The following is a 19,754-nucleotide window of genomic DNA, read 5'->3' as shown; positions in this document are numbered from 1 at the left end:
CTATGAAGAGTCCCAGAGGGGTTGTGCCCTAACCTGAATGCCCCTCGTCACAACCCCTTGCAATGCTGTGTGGTTTTTTGTTTGTTTGTTTTTAACATCTTTATTGGAGTATAATTGCTTTACAATGGTGTGTTGGTTTCTGCTGTATAACAAAGTGAATTATCTATACATATACGTATATCCCCATATCCCCTTCCTCTTGCGTCTCCCTCCCACCCTCCCCATCCCACCCCTCTAAGTGGTCACAAAGTACCGGGCTGATCTCCCTGTGCTATGCGGCTGCTTCCCACTAGCTATCTGTTTTACATTTGGTAAGCAGCCTTTACATTCACCTAATACACCATTTCTTTTACAAGGAAAAAAAATGAACTGATACCCTGACTGCAGGGCCTTTATGGTTTTTCCCCTCTTAAAATGTACATTTTGAAAACTAGAAACTCCCTAGTATTTTGAAATTAAGCTCAGCAGCTGAGCAATGGCAGCACTGACTTGTTAGCATTTTTAATACTGACATCTTGTGGCCGCTTTGGAAAGCTGCAAGAGCAAATCCGCAGGAGAGAAACCAGTCTCTTTTCTTTCTTCCCTTCTTTCTTTCTTTCTTTCTTTCTTTTTCTTTCTTTCTTTCTTTCTTTTTCTTTCTTCTTTCTTTCTTTCTTTCTTTCTTTCTTTCTTTCTTTTCTTTCTCTTTCCTTCTTTCCTTCTTTCTTTCTTCCTTTCTTTTTTCTTTCAATTGAAATATAGTTGATGTACAATATTATGTTAGTTTCAGGTGTACTACATCATGATTTGACATTTGCATACATTATGGAATGATCACGATGAGTCTAGTAACCATCCGTCCCCATACAAAGTTATTACAATATTCTTGACCATTTTGCTTATGTTGTACATTACATCCCCGTGGCTTATTTATTTTATAACTGGAGGTTCGTACCTTTTAATCCCCTTCACCTATTTCACCCACTTCCCCATCCCCCTCCCCTCTGGCAACCACTGATTTGTTCTCTGTATCTGTGAGTCTGTTTTCATTTTGTTTTTTTTGTTTTGTTTTTTACACTCCACACGTAAGTGAGATCATATTGTATTTGTCTTTGTCTGACTTATTTCACTTAGCATAATACCTTCTAGATCCATCCAGACTTCAGCACCTGTATGAATCTTACCCTAGTTAGTTCCATTCTCCAAAGGACTTAACTGATTGTGAGACTAACTAGCCCAGACCTCTCAACAGTCACTGTCACACAGATGTGGAGTTCAGCTAACACTGTCCGTCTTCCCTATGGGCTTAAGTATGTCCCTTCTGGGATCCAGCCTATTTCCTCACCTGTAAAATGACCAGGTGAAGTCAAATCAGGTTTGGTCCCTGTGGGCTCTGACACTCTATGGTTCTCTCACTGCCTTTCTTCAGCAGAAGAAAAAATGGCATCTCATTATCTTCATTTGCACTTGCTTTGAAATGCTTATTGGATGCTTGAATTATTTCTTATATAATTTCCATTTCAAGCCTTTTGCCTTATTTTTCTTTTTGTTTAATATCTTTATTGGAGCATAATTGCTTCACAACACTGTGTTAGTTTCTGTTGTACACCAAAGTGAATCAACCATATACATACATATGTCCCCATATTCCCTCCCTCTTGAGCCTCCCTCCCATCCTCCCTATCCCACCCCTCTAGGTGGACACAAAGCACCGAGCTGATCTCCCTGTGCTATGCTGCTGCTTCCCACTAGCTAACTATTTTACATTCGGTTGTGTATATATGTCGACGCTACTCTCACTTCATCCCATCTTCCCTCTCCCACCCTGTGTCCTCAAGTCCATTCTCTGTGTCTACATCTTTATTCCTGCCCTGAAACTAGGTTCATCAGTACCATTTTTTTTTTTTTTTTAGATTCCATATATATGCGTTAGCATATGGTATTTGCTTTTCCCTTTCTGACTTCACTCTGCATGACACACTCTAGGTCCATCCACCTCACTACAAATAACTCAATTTTGTTTCTTTTTATGGCTAATATTCCATTGTATATATGTGCCACATCTTCTTTATCCATTCATCTGTCGATGGGCATTTACGTTGGTTCCATGTCCTGGCTATTGTAAATAGTGCTGCAATGAACATTGTGGTACATGACTGTTTTTGAATTATGGTTTTCTCAGGGTATATGCCCAGTAGTGGGATTGCTGGGTCATATGGTAGTTCTATTTTTAGTTTTTGAAGGAAACTCCATACTGTTTTCCATAGTGGTTGTATCAATTTACGTTCCCACCAACAGTGCAGGAGGGTTCCCTTTTCACCACACCCTTTCCAGCATTTATTGCTTCTAGATTTTTTGATAATGGCCATTCTGACCGGTTTGAGGTGATACCTCATTGTAGTTTTGATTTGCATTTCTCTAATAATTAGTGATGTTGAGCAACTTTTCATGTGCCTCTTGGCCATCTTCCTTGGTGAAATGTCTATTTAGGTCTTCTGCCCATTTTTTAATTGGATTGTTTGTTTATTTGATATTGAGCTCCATGAGCTGTTTGTATATTTTGGAGATTAATCCTTTGTCTGTTGTTTCATTTGCAAATATTTTCTCCCATTCTGAGGGTTGTCTTTTTTTCTTGTTTATGGTTTCCTTTACTGTGCAAAAGCTTTTAAGTTTAATTAAGTCCAATTTGTTTATTTTTGTTTTTATTTCCATTACTCCAGGAGGTGGGTCCAGAAAGATCTTGCTGTGGTTTATGCCAAAGAGTGTTTTTCCTATGTTTTCCTCTAAGAGTTTTATTGTGTCTGGTCTTACATTTAGGTCTTTAATCCATTTGAAGTTTATTTTTGTGTATGGTGCTAGGTAGTGTTCTAATTTCATTCTTTTACATGTAGCTGTCCAGTTTTCCCAGCACCACTTATTGAAGAGGCTGCCTTTTCTCCATTGTATATTCTTGCCTCCTTTGTCGTAAATTCGGTGACCATATGTGTGTGGGTTTATCTCTGGGCGTTCTATCCGGTACCATTGATCTATATTTCTGTTTTTGTGCCAGTACCATACTGTCTTGATTACCATAGCTTTGTGGTATAGTTTAAAGTCGGGGAGCCTGATTCCCCCAACCCCGTTTTTCTTTCTCAAGATTGCTTTGGCTATTCAGGGTCTTTTGTGTTTCCATACGAATTGCGAAATTTTTTGCTCTAATTCTTTGAAGAATGCCATTGGTAGTTTGATAGGGGTTGCACTGAATCTGTAGATTGCTTTGGGTAGTATAGTCATTTTCACAATATTGATTCTTCCAATCCAAGAACATGGCATATTTCTCCATCTGTTTATGTCATCTTTGATTTCTTTCATCAGGGTTTTATAGTTTTCTCAGTACAAGACTTTCACTTCCTTAGGCAGGTTTATTTCCAGATACTTTATTCTTTTTGTTGCAATGGTAAATGGGAGTGTTTCCTTAATTTCTTTTTCTGATTTTTCGTTGTTGGTGTATAGGAATGCCAGAGATTTCTGTGCATTAATTTTGTATCCTGCAACCTTACCAAATTCATTGATTAGTTCTAGTAGTTTTCTGGTGGCATCTTTAGGATTTTCTATGTATAGTATCATGTCATCTGCAAACAGTGACAGTTTTACTTCTTCTTTTCCAATTTGTATCCCTTTTATTTCTTTTTCTTCTCTAACTGCCATGGCTAGGACTTCCAAAACTATGTTGAATAAGAGTGGCGAGAGTGGACATCCTTGTCTTGTTCCTGATCTTAGTGGAAATGCTTTCAGTTTTTCACCATTGAGTATGATGCTTGCTGTGGGTTTGTCATATACAGCCTTTATTATGTTGAAGTAGGTTCCCTCTATGCCCATTTTCAGGAGAGTTTTTATCATAAATGGGTGTTGAATTTTGTCAAAACTTTTTCTGCATCTAGTGAGATGATCATATGGTTTTTATTCCTTAATTTGTTAATGTGGTGTATCACATTGATTGATTTGCATATATTGAAGAATCCTTGCATATCTGGGATAAATCCCACTTGATTAAGGTGTATGATCCTTTTAATGTGTTGTTAGATTCTGTTTGCTAGCATTTTGTTCAGGATTTTTGCATCTATGTTCATCAGTGATATTGGTCTATAATTTTCTTTTTTTGTGATATCTTTTTCTGGTTTTGGTATCAGGGTGATGGTGGCTTCGTAGAATGAATCTGGGAGTGTTCCTTCCTCTGCAGTTTTTTGGAAGAGTTTGAGAAGGATCAGTGTTAGCGCTTCTTTAAATGTTTGACAGAATTCACCTGTGAAGCCATCTGGTCCTGGACTTTTGTTTGTTGGAAGATTTTTAATTACAGTTTCAATTTCATTACTTTGACTGATGGGTCTGTTTATATTTTCTAATTCTTCCTGGTTCAGTCTTGGAAAATTGTACCTTTCCAAGAATTTGTCCATTTCTTCGTGGTTGTCCATTTTATTGGCATATAGTTGTTTGTAGTAGTCTCTTATAATCCTTTGTATTTCTGAGGTGTCAGTTGTGGTTTCTCCTTTTTCATTTCTAATTTTATTGATTTGCGTCCTCTCCCTTTTTTTCTTGATGAGTCTGGCTAAGGGTTTATATCAATTTTGTTCGTCATCTCAAAGAACAAGCTTTTAGTTTTATTGATCTTTGCTATTGTTTTCTTCGTTTCTATTTCATTTATTTCTGCTCTGATCTTTATTTCTTTCCTTCTACTGACTTTGGGTTTTCTTTGTTCCTCTTTCTCTAGTTGTTTTAAGTGTAGGGTTAGAGTGCTTGTTTGAGATTTTTCTGGTTTCTTGACGTGAGATTGAATTGCTATAAACTTCCCTCTTAGAACTGCTTTTGCTGCGTCCCATAGGTTTTGGGCCGTCGTGTTTTTGTTGTCACTTGTTTCTATGTAGTTCTTTATTTCTTCTTTGATTTCTTCAGTGATCTCTTGGTTATTTAGTAGTGCACTGTTTAGCCTCCATGTATTTGTGTTTTTTACAGTTTTTTCCTGTAATTGATTTCCAATCTCACAGCGTTGTGGTCAGAAAAGATTCTTGATATGATTTCAATTTTCTTAAATTTTCTGAGGCTTGATTTGTGACCCAAGCTGTGATCTATCCTGGAGAATGTTCCATGTGCACTTGAGAAGAAAGTGTATTCTGCCACTTTTGGGTGGAATGTTCTATAATTATCAATTAGATCTATTTGATCTATTGTGTCATTTAAAGCTTGTGTTTCCTTATTTATTTTCTGTTTGGATGATCTGTCCATTGGTATAAGTGGGGTGTTAAAGTCCCCTACTATTATTGTGTTACTGTCAATTTCTCCTTTCATGGTTGTTAGCATTAGCCTTATGTATTGAGGTGCTCTTATGTTGGGTGCATATATATTTATAATTGTTATATCTTCTTCTTGGATTGATCCTTTGATCATTATGTAGCATCCTTCCTTATCTCTTGTAACAGTCTTTATTTTAAAGTCTATTTTATCTGATATGAGTATTGTTACTCCAGCTTTCTTTTGATTTCCATTTGCATGGAATATCTTTTTCCATCCCTTCACTTTCAGTCTGTATGTGTCCCTAGGTCTGAAGTGGGTCTCTTGTAGACAGCATATATATGGGCCTTGTTTTTGTATCCAGTCAGCCCGTCTGTGTCTTTTGGTTGGGGCATTTAATCCATTTACATTCAAGGTTATTATTGATATGTATGTCCCTATTACCATTCTCTTAATTGTTTTGGGTTTGTTTTAGTGGGTCTTTTTCTTCTCTTGCGTTTCCTGCCTAAGGAAGCTTCTTTAGCATTTGTTGTAAAGCTACTTTGGTGGTGCTGAATTCTCTTAGCTTTTGCTTGTCTGAAAAGCTTTGGATTTCTCCATCAAATCTGAATGAGATCCTGGCTGGGTAGAGTAATCTTGGTTATAGATTTTTCTCTTTCATCACTTTAAGTATATCCTGCCACTCCCTTCTGGACTGCAGAGTTTCTGCTGAAAAATCAGCTGATAACCTTATGGGGATTCCTTTGTATATTATTTTTTATTTTTTCCTTGCTGCTTTTAATATTTTTTCTTTGAATTTAATTTTTGTTAGTTTGATTAATATGTGTCTTGGTGTGGTTTTCCTAGGGTTTATCTTGCATGGGACTCTTTGTGCTTCCTGGACTTGGGTGACTATTTCCTTTCCCATGTTAGGGAAGTTTTCAACTATAATCTCTTCAAATATTTTCTCAGACCCTTTCTTTTTCTCTTCTTCTTCTGGGACCCCTATACTTCGAATGTTGGTGCATTTAGTGTTGTCCCAGAGGTCTCTGAGATTGTCTTCAATTCTTTTCATTCTTTTTTCTTTATTCTGCTCCTCGTCAGTTATTTTCTCAATCTGTGCCTCCATTCTATTTCTGAGATTCTGGATCATCTTCACTATCATTACTCTGAATTCTGTTTCAGGTAGATTGCCTATTTCCTCTTCATTTATTTGCTCTTGTAGGTTTTTACCTTGCTCCTTCATCTGTGACATATTTTTTGCCGTCTCATTTTCTTTTTTTTTTTATCAGTGGGATTGTGTTCCTGTCTTACTTGTTTGGCCTGAGGCTTCCAACACTGGAGTTTGTAGGCTGTTGGGTAGAGTTGGGTCTTGGTGCTGAGATGAGGACCTCCAGGAGACCTCACTCCGATGAATATTCCCTGGTGTCTGAGGTTCTCTGTTAGTGCAGTGGTTTGGACTCGGAGCTCCCACCACACGAGCTTCAGCCTGACCCCCGGTTCATGAACCAAGATCCCGCAAGCCACATGGGGTGGCAAAAAATAAAAGGAGAGAGAGAGAAAACAATAAAGTAAAAAATAAAATTAGACTAGGAAACTAACAGATATGTTAGAAAGAATATAAAAATAAAAATATAGATGAATCAACAACCGGAAGGTACAACAGTACCACAATAGTAAAAAAGAGGAGGGAAAATAAAAAAGAGACAAAAAAAAAAAAAAAGAAAGACATAAAAAGAAAAAAAAGGGGGGGGGAAATGCCTTGGCTGTGGAGGGTGGGGCCTAAGCAAGGGCGAGGTTTGGGTGGTGGGTGGTGCCTATGCTTAAGACCCACAGGGCTGGAAAAGGCCCTGGGGGCCATGGGAGGGTGGGGCTTAGACTCAACAGAACAGAAGGGGCCCAGGCGTACCCCCCACCCCTGGTCTCAGAGGGTGGGGGACCTCACCTGGGAGCCCAGCAGGCTTCCTGGGCTCGAGTGGGCGGGGCAAACACCCTCCTCTCCTCTCCTGCTCCTCCTGGAGGGCCCCTCCCACCTGCCTCTCCTGATCTCCCTGGCCACAGGGGCACCGATCCTGTCTGGCCTCCACTTCTCCTCCCCACTCAGTCCCCCCACATCCTACCAGTTCACTTGGGGGTTCCTCCTATCTCCTTGGGCATCAGGGTCCCCACCAGCGGCCGGCAGGTGCCCTAGTTGTGGGGAGACGCTGATTAGGCATCTTCACACACCGCCATTTTGACTCCGCCCCTGCACCTTGTATTTCTAATGGGATGATTGTGGTTTTCTCTTTCACTTATAAGAGTTCTTTATACATTAACCAATTGTCTTCTTTACAACATGGTCTCCCTTTAGGAATCAAAGCCAGTAATTTAACTCTCTCCTTATGTTAAATTTCCATAATAACTGAACTTCTGCTGAATTATTATCAAATCTATAAATGGTTCTAAGTGGTTATTCTTAAAGATAAAGCAGCTATTTTCCTTTTTAAAAGCTCCAGATAATATTGTGAGATGTTGAGCAAATTTACTAATGGAAAAAGCAATGTTTCTACTATTTTTGCCTTTGGTGAAGGGATAATAGAAAAAGATTAATTCATCTGCTTAAACCCATCAGTAAGAATATCGGCTCTGCTCTCCATAGGTTCAAGCCTTAGTGGTCTCATCATCTGCGATTATGGATTCAGAAATGACCTCTGCCTTTAACTTACCTTGCACCTGTCCCTCCCAGATTAACCTTCTTTTCTTGTCCTATCTCTCCCCTGCTCCAAAACCTGCAGTGGCTCCCCCTTACATACTGTATTAAATGCAAATTTCCACACTCTGGCCTTTCTTTTTTTTTTAATTAATTAATTTATTTATTATTTATTTTTGGTTGCATTGGGTCTTTGCTGCTGTGTTGCTTTTTCTCTAGTTGAGGCGAACCGGGGCTACTCTTCGTTGCGGTGCATGGGCTTCAGTAGTTGTGGCACACAGGCTCAGTAGTTGTGGCTTGCAGGCTCTAGAGCGCAGGCTCAGTAGTTGTGGCACACGGACTTAGTTGCTCCACGGCATGTGGAATCTTCCCAGACCAGGGCTCAAACCCGTGTCCCCTGCATTGGCAGGCAGATTCTTAACCACTGTGCCACCAGGGAAGCTCCTGGCCTTTCTTTTTAAGGCTTTACCTCCTGTCTCTTACTCAAGGTTCCAATCAAAGTGAACTTCCGTCTGCTTTCCTAATGCATCTTGCATTTCCCCCAAGTCAATGGCTTTGGCTTATGCCTTTTTTTTTTTTTTTCCTTTAACAGGAATAACCTCTCTTCATCTCTTAAGCATCATCTCCCAGTTGAGGCCCTGAAGGTAAGAACACGTTTATACTTTCCAGGGTCTAGCTCAGTACCTGATATAAAAAAGTCATGAGGTCTGTTGGATTTGATTGAATGCACAAAGGTGTACTGTGTGTGGGAAAGAAAAGGGGTCCAATCCCAGGTTGGAACCAACTGCGGAGATGGAGACAAACTCACTCCTTGACTTGGATGTCCATGTACTAAACTCACGTTTGAAGGCAGAGGGGAAACAGGGAAGCACTTACACACGCAGAGCACCTGATTTCACATAACTGAACATATCCGGTTCTCCCAGCAGCCCTCAAGGGCCGGTACCCTCCCCATTTCACAGCTGATGCACTGATTCTCAGAGAGATAACATCCCTGCAGCTGGGAAGTGGCCAGTCTTGGCCACCAGGCTTGCCGGACTCCTCCGTGCTCCCCTGGCAGGGAGTTATAGGTATACTCAATCCTAAAGTTTTATTTGCTGCCAATTATCAAGGATTTAGCTGGAGTTTTGGTGGGTCCAACCAGCCTGGCAGAGGACATCACCAGGCTGAGGAAGGCACTGTAGCAAGGTTGCAGCTGTACCCACAGACAAACAGGCTACATCACGTTGTCTCCAGGCAACCACTCAACTTCCCTGCCCAACTGCTGGTCCTCCCGGGTCCTGAGTCTCAGGGATGGGCACGCCTCCCAAACCTGCGTGCCACCTCCTCGTCCTCTCTTGGTCTTACATACACCAGGTTTGGAGTCCTGTCTCTCCCTCTCTCTGATCTCTCTCCAACCCATCCCCTTCTGTCCACGGCCCCTGACACTGCCTTAGTTCAGAGGCTCATCTGTCCCCAGGGACCCCTTTACCTCCCTGCTGCTTCCGTAATACTCTTTCTAAAGCAAAATCATGCCACTTTCCTCCTCACACTCTTTCGAAGGCTGACCACCACCTTCCAGATAAAATTCAAATTCAGTAACTTGATACACGCAGCCAAGAGTGGTATTCAAATTATTAAACAACCTGCACCGTTTTTCCTGAATATCACTGGGCACCAACCTAATAAGACAAACTCCAGCCACAGTGCTGGGGTAGGGTCCTCGAGGCCCCCTGCTGGGCCAGACATTAACTCTGTAGTTACTGAATTGCAGGGAAGTCTGAGGGTCCCCCCCAGGGAGGTGGCAGGGTTGCCAGGGGCATCTCAGGGACTTGGGTCAGTAGCTATTTTCCAACCAATACAGAGGGATACACTATTTTAACAGCCAGTGCAGACTTACTGGGTGGACCTGTTGAATAGCAGCTCTGCACACAGCCCCTTGTGAACCGGCCCCTCGCCAAGTGCCCCCCTCTCACCACTGCTCCAAACGCCCCCCACTTCGGGCCTCCCTGGCCAAGAATGCTCTTCTCTGTGCTGTCCTTTCTCACTCAAGTGTCATCCGAGGGCAGCCTTTCCTGGTCCCCGAGCATCTCCTTGTTCTCCCACAGGGATCATAGAAGGCTCGGGGCATAATCACTGGTGGTTTCTTCTTCCCTCTCCCTTCGCCCCCAGTTGCAGGGTCTTTGCCTTATTTGTTGCTGTCTCCACCATCCTAGTAAGAGAACCGGCACACAGTGGAGGATGGATAGTAATCTGTTCAGTTGAACAAAAGTGAACCTTGGGTTGGGCAGGGGGAACCTGTAGTCCATGACTGGGGACAGAGCTACACAGCAACACTGACTCAGTGGCACATTCTGTATAACAAACGACGACACACAGCACACAGAATGGTCTCCACGCTGTGTTATTGTACACCATTCCTGGTAAGCTTTGAGCATTAACTACATACACACACACACTTATATTTACAAATTTTATTCATGCCTACTAAACTATATGAGCATTTAAAAAAAACTAACATTTTGAACAGTTGGAAACACACATTAATGTATTTTACAGGGTAAAATAATGACTTACATAGAAGTTCTAAACTTTTCCTTTCACATCTCAATGGGCCAGCTTGTGTATCCCACACTGGAGACCACTATTAAGGTACTGTGTGCCTCTCACACAGCTACTGACCCAAGTTCCTCAGATGCTCCTGGCAACCCTGGCACCTCCTTGGGGGGGTGGGAACCCTTGGACTTCCCTGCAATTCAGCAACTACAGAGTTAACGTCTGGCCCAGCAGGGGGCCTCGAGGAGCCTACCCCAGCACTGTGGCTGGAGTTTGTTTGGTTAGGTTGGTGCCCAGTGATATTCAGGAAAAACTGTGCAGGTTGTTTAATAATTTGAATACCACTCTTGGCTGTGTGTATCAAGGTGAACTATGCATAGGTCCACATAGCAACCTTATCCTGGAGGCCCAACCTACACAAAATTCTAGATTTCCACCAAAGCTCAGGCCAGTTGCTAAAAGCAGATTATTAGTAAACCTGGAAGCTACCTAGACACCATATATTCTAACCTCTATTAAAAAAATAGAAAGGAAAAACCCTCTACAGCATCTTCTGTAGATGGCAAATAAAGAAGATGTAGAAGACCAAGGGACAGTGGTACTCAAATGGTATATTTTTTTCCCCCAGGGAATATTTAGCAACGACAAGAGACATTTTCAGTTGTCTCAAGTGGAGGTGTGTTACTGTCATCTAGTAGGTAGAGGCCAGGGAGGCTGCCAACCATCTTTTAAGGTGCAAGACAGTCCCCCACAGCAAAGAATTATCTGGACCCCCAAAGACTGAGAGTGTGCGGTTAGAAAACTTTGGTTTAGAAGAAGGTCTAGAAGATCTGACTTGGTCCTGCCCAATTCTACTATTTATGAGCTATGTGACCTTGAGCAAATCACTTAACTTCTACAAGCCTATTGTCACCTCTGCAAAGGATATGGATTCATTCATTCAGTCAACAGATATTCCTCAAGAAATGGGGTTATGGGCTTCCCTGGTGGCGCAGTGGTTGAGAATCTGCCTGCCAATGCAGGGGACACGGGTTCGAGCCCTGGTCTGGGAAGATCCCACGTGCCGCGGAGCAGCTGGGCCCGTGAGCCACAATTACTGAGCCTGCGCATCTGGAGCCCGTGCTCCGCAACAAGAGAGGCCGCGATAGTGAGAGGCCCGCGCACCGCGATGAAGAGTGGCCCCCGCTCGCCGCAACTAGCGTTAGCCCTCGCACAGAAACTAAGACCCAACACAGCCATAAATAAATAAATAAAACAAATACTTTAAAAAAAAAAAAAAAAAGAAAGAAATGGGGTGATGGCAATGAACAAAATCCAATCTAAGCCCAGAAAATAGTGAGAATAAGGAAATGAGTATAAAAACCCCTTACTAATTTTGAATGCACTCAGCAGACCCAAGGCAGCAGCTCTGATGTGATCACACAAGGTAATATACAGGTGAGAGTGCTCGCTCAGTTCAATAGCACTAGCTTTCTAGTGATTGATCGTCTTTCACCTATTCTAAGATATACAGGGATTTCTTTTTCATATTTTAACATCTTTGAATTAAAATGACTGGGCCTTACAGTTGCCATCAGCCAGGTGGAAGTCACACCATAGTTGTCACTAACTATATGCTTGCAAACTTGGTCAGTATTCCTGGGGGACTAAAACTCTTTGGTGATTCAGTCAAGGAACCATTGAAAGATGGCTCAAGGAAGCAATGTGAGTCCCCATGTTGTCTGAAAGCTCTCCGTGGGCACCTCATGGCGGGACAAGAATGCACCAGAACGGGTCTAGACGCTTGCAGATGGTTTAAACTGTTCAAGAAATTCTTTCCCCATATGGAGCCCAAATCTACCTGCCTCCAGTTCTGGTTACACCCTTTGGAGATACACAGGCAAACCAAATACTACTCAGCTAAGTCAGCGGTTCTCAACCCAGGCGGCACATTTTTTTAAAAGTAGCGAGTGTTTTTAAAATGCTGATACCTGGGCTCCAATCCAAATCAATTAAATAAGAATCTCCAGAGGTAGGCCCAAGCATCTGTATTTTTTAAAGCCCCACCCCAGAAATTCTGATTTAATGCCCACTCAGAAAAGCCTTTCCTGACCACCCCCAAGGAACCGTCGCTTCCTTCTCCTCTCCTGATGCAGTGAATCCCAACTGTGGCAGTACATTAGAGCCAACCGAAGGACACTGAAAATGCTCCTTGCCCTGGCTGCACCCCAGACCGTTCACTCAGAATTTCTGGGCTAGGGCCAGTAATCAGTAATTGCTAAAGTTCTCCAGTTGAATCCAGTGCACAGCCAAGGGCAGGAACCACCGCCCTAACTCCTGCTGCACGTGAAGGGCAAATGCCTGTCTCCTCGAAGAGGCTCAAGCCACATTGGCTTGAAGCCGCATCTATTTAAAATGCATTTACATAACCCGTGACTTACTTTCCGCCTCTGGGTATACAGTCGTCCCTCGGTATCCGCGGGGATTGGTTCCAGGGCCCCCGAGGATACCAAAATCCTAGGATGCTCAAATTCCTTAGTGTGGCTTCCGAATCTGCGGGTCCTGTAGCCGCAGATTCAACCAACCGCAGATCGTAAACATGATACTACACATTCAGCGGTTGGTTGGAGCCACGGATGCGAAACCGCAGATACGGAGGGCCGACGGTATTTAAAAGCGAACCAGCCTTAGCCCTCACCTTTACTTCCTGGGCTGGGCATCTCTTCATCCCATTACAACACCTTACACATCATAGGTGCTCCGTACTCGACAAGGAATGAGTAGATGGACAAACACATGGAAGGATATATATGTATTTTGTCTGATGATGTGAATGCCACAACTAATGCACTGGTTTCAAAGACAAGGTAGAAATAAGGAGATTCTGCAACATGAAAATCATTACAAAATAATGGAGGTCAAATAGAGGTCTTGAGCCCAACCCCGCAAGCCAGAAGGAGACACAAAAATACAAGGGGGAAAATGTTCAACTCTAAAGTAAGGCCACAGTCCACAGCTACCCATTTTTGATTTCTTAGTACATTGTACAGAGTCGGGGGAAAGAGAGTGGTGCCAGAAATTCAGTGAAGTTCCGATAGCTTCATTATACAGACATAGCTTTAAAAAGTAACATTTTTTAAAAGTAACGAGTTTTTGACAGTCCTTATAGAAGCTGCTGCTGTAGGATCTAAATAAAGGAAGCTGAGTCTTCAGAATTTGGTCATCAACAAAGGAATATCATCTGTCACCTTCAAAGACCGTTTCTGAGCTATGGCCCAAGGCAAGGTTTTTTGTTTGTTTGTTTTTTCCTGTGTCCTAGACCTCCACAGTTAATTCAATAATCTGAATACAGCCTTTGTTTTAATACAATGTTCAGAGAGTTCTGTGCCTTCCTTAAGAATAGCTTGAGGCATGACCAAGACAGATTTCCTGTAAAGCTACATCAGTCGAGTGCACGCATGCGCGCCAGGTGCGTTCCTGGCCCCCGGCTCCGCCACCGGCTCCAGGACTCGGGTGTCCTCCTCCGGCGGTTTAGGCAGGTCCAACATGGTGGACGAGTCCTTCCTAGGATTCCCAGTCACCAACATCCAATGGTTCTTTGGCTTTTCAACTCTGTGTGAATCCAGATATGTGTGTGCAGCGACCTCTGCTTCCTTTCCAAAATAGGTACTGGGGCAAGAAAGAATTAACACTGGTTGGAAATGGAATTACAACCCTCAGTAAGCTGTTAAATTCATCTCAAAGCACCTAATTCAACAGACTGCTATATAAAGCTCTTGGGGGGGGGGGGTGTTCTCTAAAACACTATGTGTTTGCCAACAAGACTCATTCTATTTGGGCAAGGACCAGGTATATAGGATCCCATTATAGCTAAAGTCCTCTGTGGGGAAGGACCTGTATAATAGAAGGGGCTCTAATAGGAGTTTTCACACCATCAAATTTCTATGTGGCGATATTTCATCATCAAAGGACTTTTTCTGTGCGTGGCCATCCTCTTTAAATTGAACTTCTTTGCCTATATTCACAGCCCCTGCCCTCTGGCATGGCGTTTTCTTGTACCCTGCTATACAATACCTTAAGAAAAGATGCCGGTGGGCCACCAGCCCCCGATTCGTGTGGCAGTGATTGATAAGAATTTTTGCATTTGCCTTTAAAGATAAAGAGAGTATGTTATTTGAATTATGAATTAAGGCCTCCAGTTTCCTAAAAGCAAAAATTTGGAAATATAGTATATATTCATTTATATATATATATATATAGAGAGAGAGAGAGATGGAATAACCTAGAAGCCAAACCATAATAGATTAATAAATACATTATTATAGATACACATATGATGAAACATTATACAATCATTTAAAGTCATATTGGAGAAGATCTTTGACAACTTGAAATATGGTCAGTGGTGTTAAGTGGAAAAAATAAGGATATTCCTGATGTCCTATTGTTTTTAAAAATTAAAACTAAATTTTAAAAGAAACATATGCATGGAAAAAGAATGATAACAGTGGCTTTCTCTAGAAGATGGAACTACTGGTAATCATATTATTTTTTGTACTTTTCTGACTTTCCATAAGTGAACATATATTGTTTATAATCAGAAAATAAAAGACATATTATTTCAAAATCCTGACTCATGTAAGCTAAAAGCAGTGTGAGATGGGGAAAAGCAGCCCCTGACATCCAGGAACTGGCCTGGCACCCAGGGCTCTGCCTTAGTGTTCCTCTGTGGAATATAATCAATTTCACACAGTGCCCACATCAGACAAGGCCATGCTGTGACCACGATGGGTCAAGACAAAAAGAAGACCACTTTGTGATCATGTCTGAACACAGCAAAGACATGAGCATTGCCCAAGCCACAAAATACCAAATGTCCTCCTCTCCTAGAGAATAGGAGTGACTTCTGCTTCCTTACTCATGACAGCTTTGGCTGTGCTCTGGCCTGCCCTCTATAGATAAGATGTACTGAGACAGCCCTGCTTCCTGACAGATTCCTATCCAGGGCAAAGCCCCACTTCCTGAGACCCTCACTAAAATCTCCCAACCACAGCCCCAATTCTATAACTTGTCCTTTCTTCCTAATTATTTTATTTTATTTTATTTTTAAAACTTTTTATTTTATATTGGAGTATAGTTGATTAACAATGTTGTGTTAGTTTCAGGTGTACAACAAACGTATTCAGTTATACATATACATGTATCTATTCTTTTTCAAATTCTTTTCCCATTTAGGTTCTTACGTAACATTGAGCAGAGTTCCCTGTGCTATACAGTAGGTCCTTGTTGGCTATCCATTTAAAAGATAGCAGAGTGTGCATGTCAATCCCAAACTCCCTAACTATCCCTTCCTCCCACCCTTCCCCCTGGTAACTGTAAGTTCGTTCTCTAAGTCTGTGAGTCTGTTTCTGTTTTGTAAATAAGTTCATTTGTATCATTTCTTTTCAGATTCTACATATAAGCGATATCATATTTCTTCCTCTGTCTGACTTGCTTCACTCAGTATGACAGTCTCTAGGCCCGTCCATGTTGCTGCAAATGGCATTAATTCATTCTTTTCTATGGCTGAGTACTATTCCACTGTACATATGTACCACATCTTCTTTATCCGCTCCTCTGTCAATGGACATTTAGGTTGCTTTCATGTCTTGGCTGTTGTAAACAGTGCTGCTATGAACACGGGGGTGCATGTATCCTTTCGGACCATGTATAACAGCCTCTTACTGAGACGCCCCACGGTTTTCCATGGCGCGCATTCTCCATCACTGCAACAAGTAATAAAGCCAGCTCGTTCAACCCCAGGTGCTCCTGATGGTCTCTGACTGGAGGGTATTGACATATGAACAGCAGCTGGGCAGGTATGAAATGTCCCATTCTGCAGATGTGTCTGAATGTGGCTCAGAGACCTGCCTCGGGCTGTGGACTGAGTTAGCAACAGAGAAACGAGCTCCTGGTGCCTGAACTCCCCAACCTCTCTGACCTAATGACAGCAACAATAGGACAACCACCGTTAAATTAACAACAGTGAATGTTTGGGAGTGCTGTCTGGGCCAGGCGCTTTTCTAATAAGCGCTGTAAATGTACTAACCGCTTAATCCTCACAAAACCTCGTAAGTTAGGCATCATCGTCTGTCCCCATTTTACAGACAATGAAGCTGAGATACTGACAGTTTAAATCATGGGAATGAGAGGCAATTCCAAGGAGAACAAAGCCTGGCAAAGACCAGTGGAAGAGAGGAAATCTGTCAAGCATGCATCGTTGTGGACCACGTGTATATTCTCCGTGCTGGGAGAAAGACCCTTGCAAACCTGGGTCCACCTGCAGAGCTCGGGAGAGAAGCCTACTGCATCAGGTGGATTCAGAGTGCCTGGTAACTGGGGGCCCCTTCCTGGATGGCCAACTCTTTAAGTCCTTCCTGACTGTAAATCCAGTAACTCTCCCAATAACCTCCAACAACTCCTTAGTCTCCGTCTGCTGGATGTCTCACAAGCAAGTAGCATGGCCTCTGGTCCTCAAAACAGCTCTGTGCCCACCAGACCTGCCTTCCCATCCAGAACTGTGCTCCTGTCCGCAGGGCCCAGGCTCCTGAGAAAATGTCCAGCAATGTGCTCACCTGTGCGTCTGCCCTGCCCTGTCCTGCACTTGCCCCAGATTACCCAGTCTCTTTAGAAATGAGGACTTAACAGAGGCCTGAAAGAAAGCAGTGTCATCACCCTTACAATCTCGGGGCAGTGGTTCTCAGCCTGATCTCAGGGGCAGAGCCTGGGCCTCGGTATCTTTATGAAGCTCTGTAGGTGATTCTGTGCGCCGCCAGAGTCGAGAAACACCAAGGCATGATGCTGCCACAGGGCAAAACGGTGCCTCCCAAACTTGAGTTAGAAATGAAAAAGAGGGACTTCCTGGCGGTCCAGTGGTTAAGACTCCGCTCTTCCACTGCAGGGGGCACAGGTTCGATCCCTGGTCAGGGAGCTAAGATCCTGCATGCTGCACGGTGCAGCCAAAAAACAATTTTTTTAAATAAAAATAAATAAATAAATATTTAAAAAAAAAAGAAAGAAATGAAAAAGAGAGAGAGCGTGAAAGTGTGTGAGGCATATAAGGCATCGGAACCCTGACGAGCCTCCATTTCACACACAGGAGTAAATCGCACCCACTTCACAGCATCCGCGGACACGTCTGTCTTCCCCAGGCTGCGCTCACCAGGACGGGGAAGCCTTCATATTCCAGGCGTAGCTGGGGGTCAGGGAAGGCCGCCTGCCAGCAGTTCAGGTAGGAGTCCTCATCCGTCAGGTACACCTCCTGGAGCCAAGACCTCTTAGACGACTTCATGAGGGTCCTGTGGTCACTTGATAAATATAACTGAAAACGACAGCAAGCAGATGGACTAGCTCACAGCTATCCGAGAGGCTGGGGAAGCAGGGAGCAGTCAACTGGCTGGACGGCCAGTGTGTTCAAAAGCAGTTTTCAAAAACCCTGTTCTTACGGATTGTACAAGAACATTCAACTTTCCTCTCCCTCAGAAAGGCCATCTCAGAGGCTGAGACCACCCGCCCTCACATCACCTGCAACTGTTTTCCCTTCCTTGGAATACCAAACCCAGCCTCCCTCTCCATCTCATGCACTCCTCCTCTTTATTTATTTATTTTTTTAGCATCTTTATTGGAGTATAATTGCTTTACAAGAGTGTGTTAGTTTCTGCTGTATAACAAAGTGAATCAGCTATACATATACATATATCCCCCTATCTCCTCCCTCTTGTGTCTCCCTCCCACCCTCCCTATCCCACCCCTCTAGGTGGTCACAAAGCACCGAGCTGATCTCCCTGTGCTATGTGGCTGCTTCCCACTGGCTATCTATTTTACAGTTGGTAGTGTATATATGTCCATGCCACTCTCTCACTTCGTCCCAGCTTACCCTTCCCCCTCCCCGTGTCCTCAAGTCCATTCTCTATGTCTGTGTCTTTATTCCTGTCCTGCCCCTACATTCTTCAGAACGCTTTTTTTTTTTAGATTCCATATATATGTGTTAGTATACGGTATTTGTTTTTCTCTTTCTGACTTACTTCACTCTGTATGACGGTCTCTAGGTCCATCCACCTCACTACAAATAACTCAATTTCGTTCCTTTTTATGGCTGAGTAATATTCCATTGTATATATGTGCCACATCTTCTTTATCCATTCATCTGTCGATGGACACTTAGGTTGCTTCCATGTCCTGGCTACTGTAAATAGTGCTGCAATGAACATTGTGGTACATGACTCTTTTTGAAATATGGTTTTCTCAGGGTATATGCCCAGTAGTGGGATTGCTGGGTCGTATGGTAGTCTTATTTTTAGTTTTTTAAGGAACCTCCATACTGTTCTCCATACTGGCTGTATCAATTTACATACCCACCAACAGTGCAAGAGGGTTCCCTTTTCTCCGTACCCTCTCCAGCATTTATTGTTTGTAGACTTTTTGATGATGGCCATTCTGACCAGTGTGAGGTGATACCTCATTGTAGTTTTGATTTGCATTCCTCTAATGATTAGTGATGTTGAGCGTCTTTTCATGTGTTTGTTAGCAATCTGTATATTTTCTTTGGAGAAATGTCTATTTAGGTCTTCTGCCCATTTTTGGATTGGGTTGTTTGGTTTTTTTGATATTGAGCTGCACGAGCTGCTTGTGTATTTTGGAGATTAATCCTTTGTCCGTTGCTTCGTTTGCAAATATTTTCTCCCATTCCGACTCCTCCTCTTTTTCAGGGCATCAGGCCTGGAGCAATATTTTATTCATTATAAATAATGTTGCATGAAACTTATTGCATGAAGTGAAGTGCTCTTAAAACCAGTACCAGCACAGCTGATATTCATACGTGAGCCTCCAAGGGGGCCTCGGCCCCTCTGGAATTGATGTCCACACTTGGAACTTCTGTCAGCTCTCTGGTTGCCTATAACTTCGCCAAGGAGCACACCATCTTGCTGAAAGGTCCATAATGTTAGTTCCTCATTAGCCGTTTACTGATTCGCCTTCGCCCTGCACCTGGAGGTCGTTTCTGCATATCTTGATCGGTTTTCATTAAACACCTTTTCTATACAAAGCTATGCCATGAAGTGCTCTGGGGAAGGCAGAAATGAGGTACTGCCCTCAAGAAGCTTTCCGACTAACAGGAGAGATGATTGAGTATAGAAACTGGAAGCGTCTGTAAGGTATGGCGTCCAGCAGGGATGCAAAGAGCTATAGGAGGGGAGAGATGGGAACACATGCTCTCCCGGGGGCTCAGGAAAAACTCCGAGGAGGAGGTGATGTGGTATCAGGGAGCCCGAGAGGATGAGTGTGGACAGGG

At 42.9% G+C, this 19,754-nt stretch overlaps 1 protein-coding gene across 1 annotated transcript in view; it reads right to left on the bottom strand.

Moving 5' to 3' along the window:
- Positions 1-13,389: 13,389 nt before the first annotated feature.
- Positions 13,390-19,754, bottom strand: part of CFAP161 (cilia and flagella associated protein 161) — a 42,088-nt gene continuing 35,723 nt past the window's right edge. The window contains exons 7-9 of the mRNA XM_059915350.1: positions 17,628-17,786; positions 14,501-14,574; positions 13,390-14,095 (exon numbers count right to left, since the gene is read on the bottom strand). Coding sequence (XP_059771333.1) covers positions 13,864-14,095; positions 14,501-14,574; positions 17,628-17,786 — 465 coding nt within the window. The 3' untranslated portion in view covers positions 13,390-13,863. The remainder of the gene's footprint in view (positions 14,096-14,500; positions 14,575-17,627; positions 17,787-19,754) is intronic.

Source organism: Balaenoptera ricei, chromosome 2, assembly GCF_028023285.1.
Source record: "Balaenoptera ricei isolate mBalRic1 chromosome 2, mBalRic1.hap2, whole genome shotgun sequence".
In the NCBI taxonomy this organism is placed as follows: domain Eukaryota; kingdom Metazoa; phylum Chordata; class Mammalia; order Artiodactyla; family Balaenopteridae; genus Balaenoptera; species Balaenoptera ricei.
Note: the sequence above shows the minus strand (reverse complement) of the source record. Positions and strands in the feature narration are given on the sequence as shown.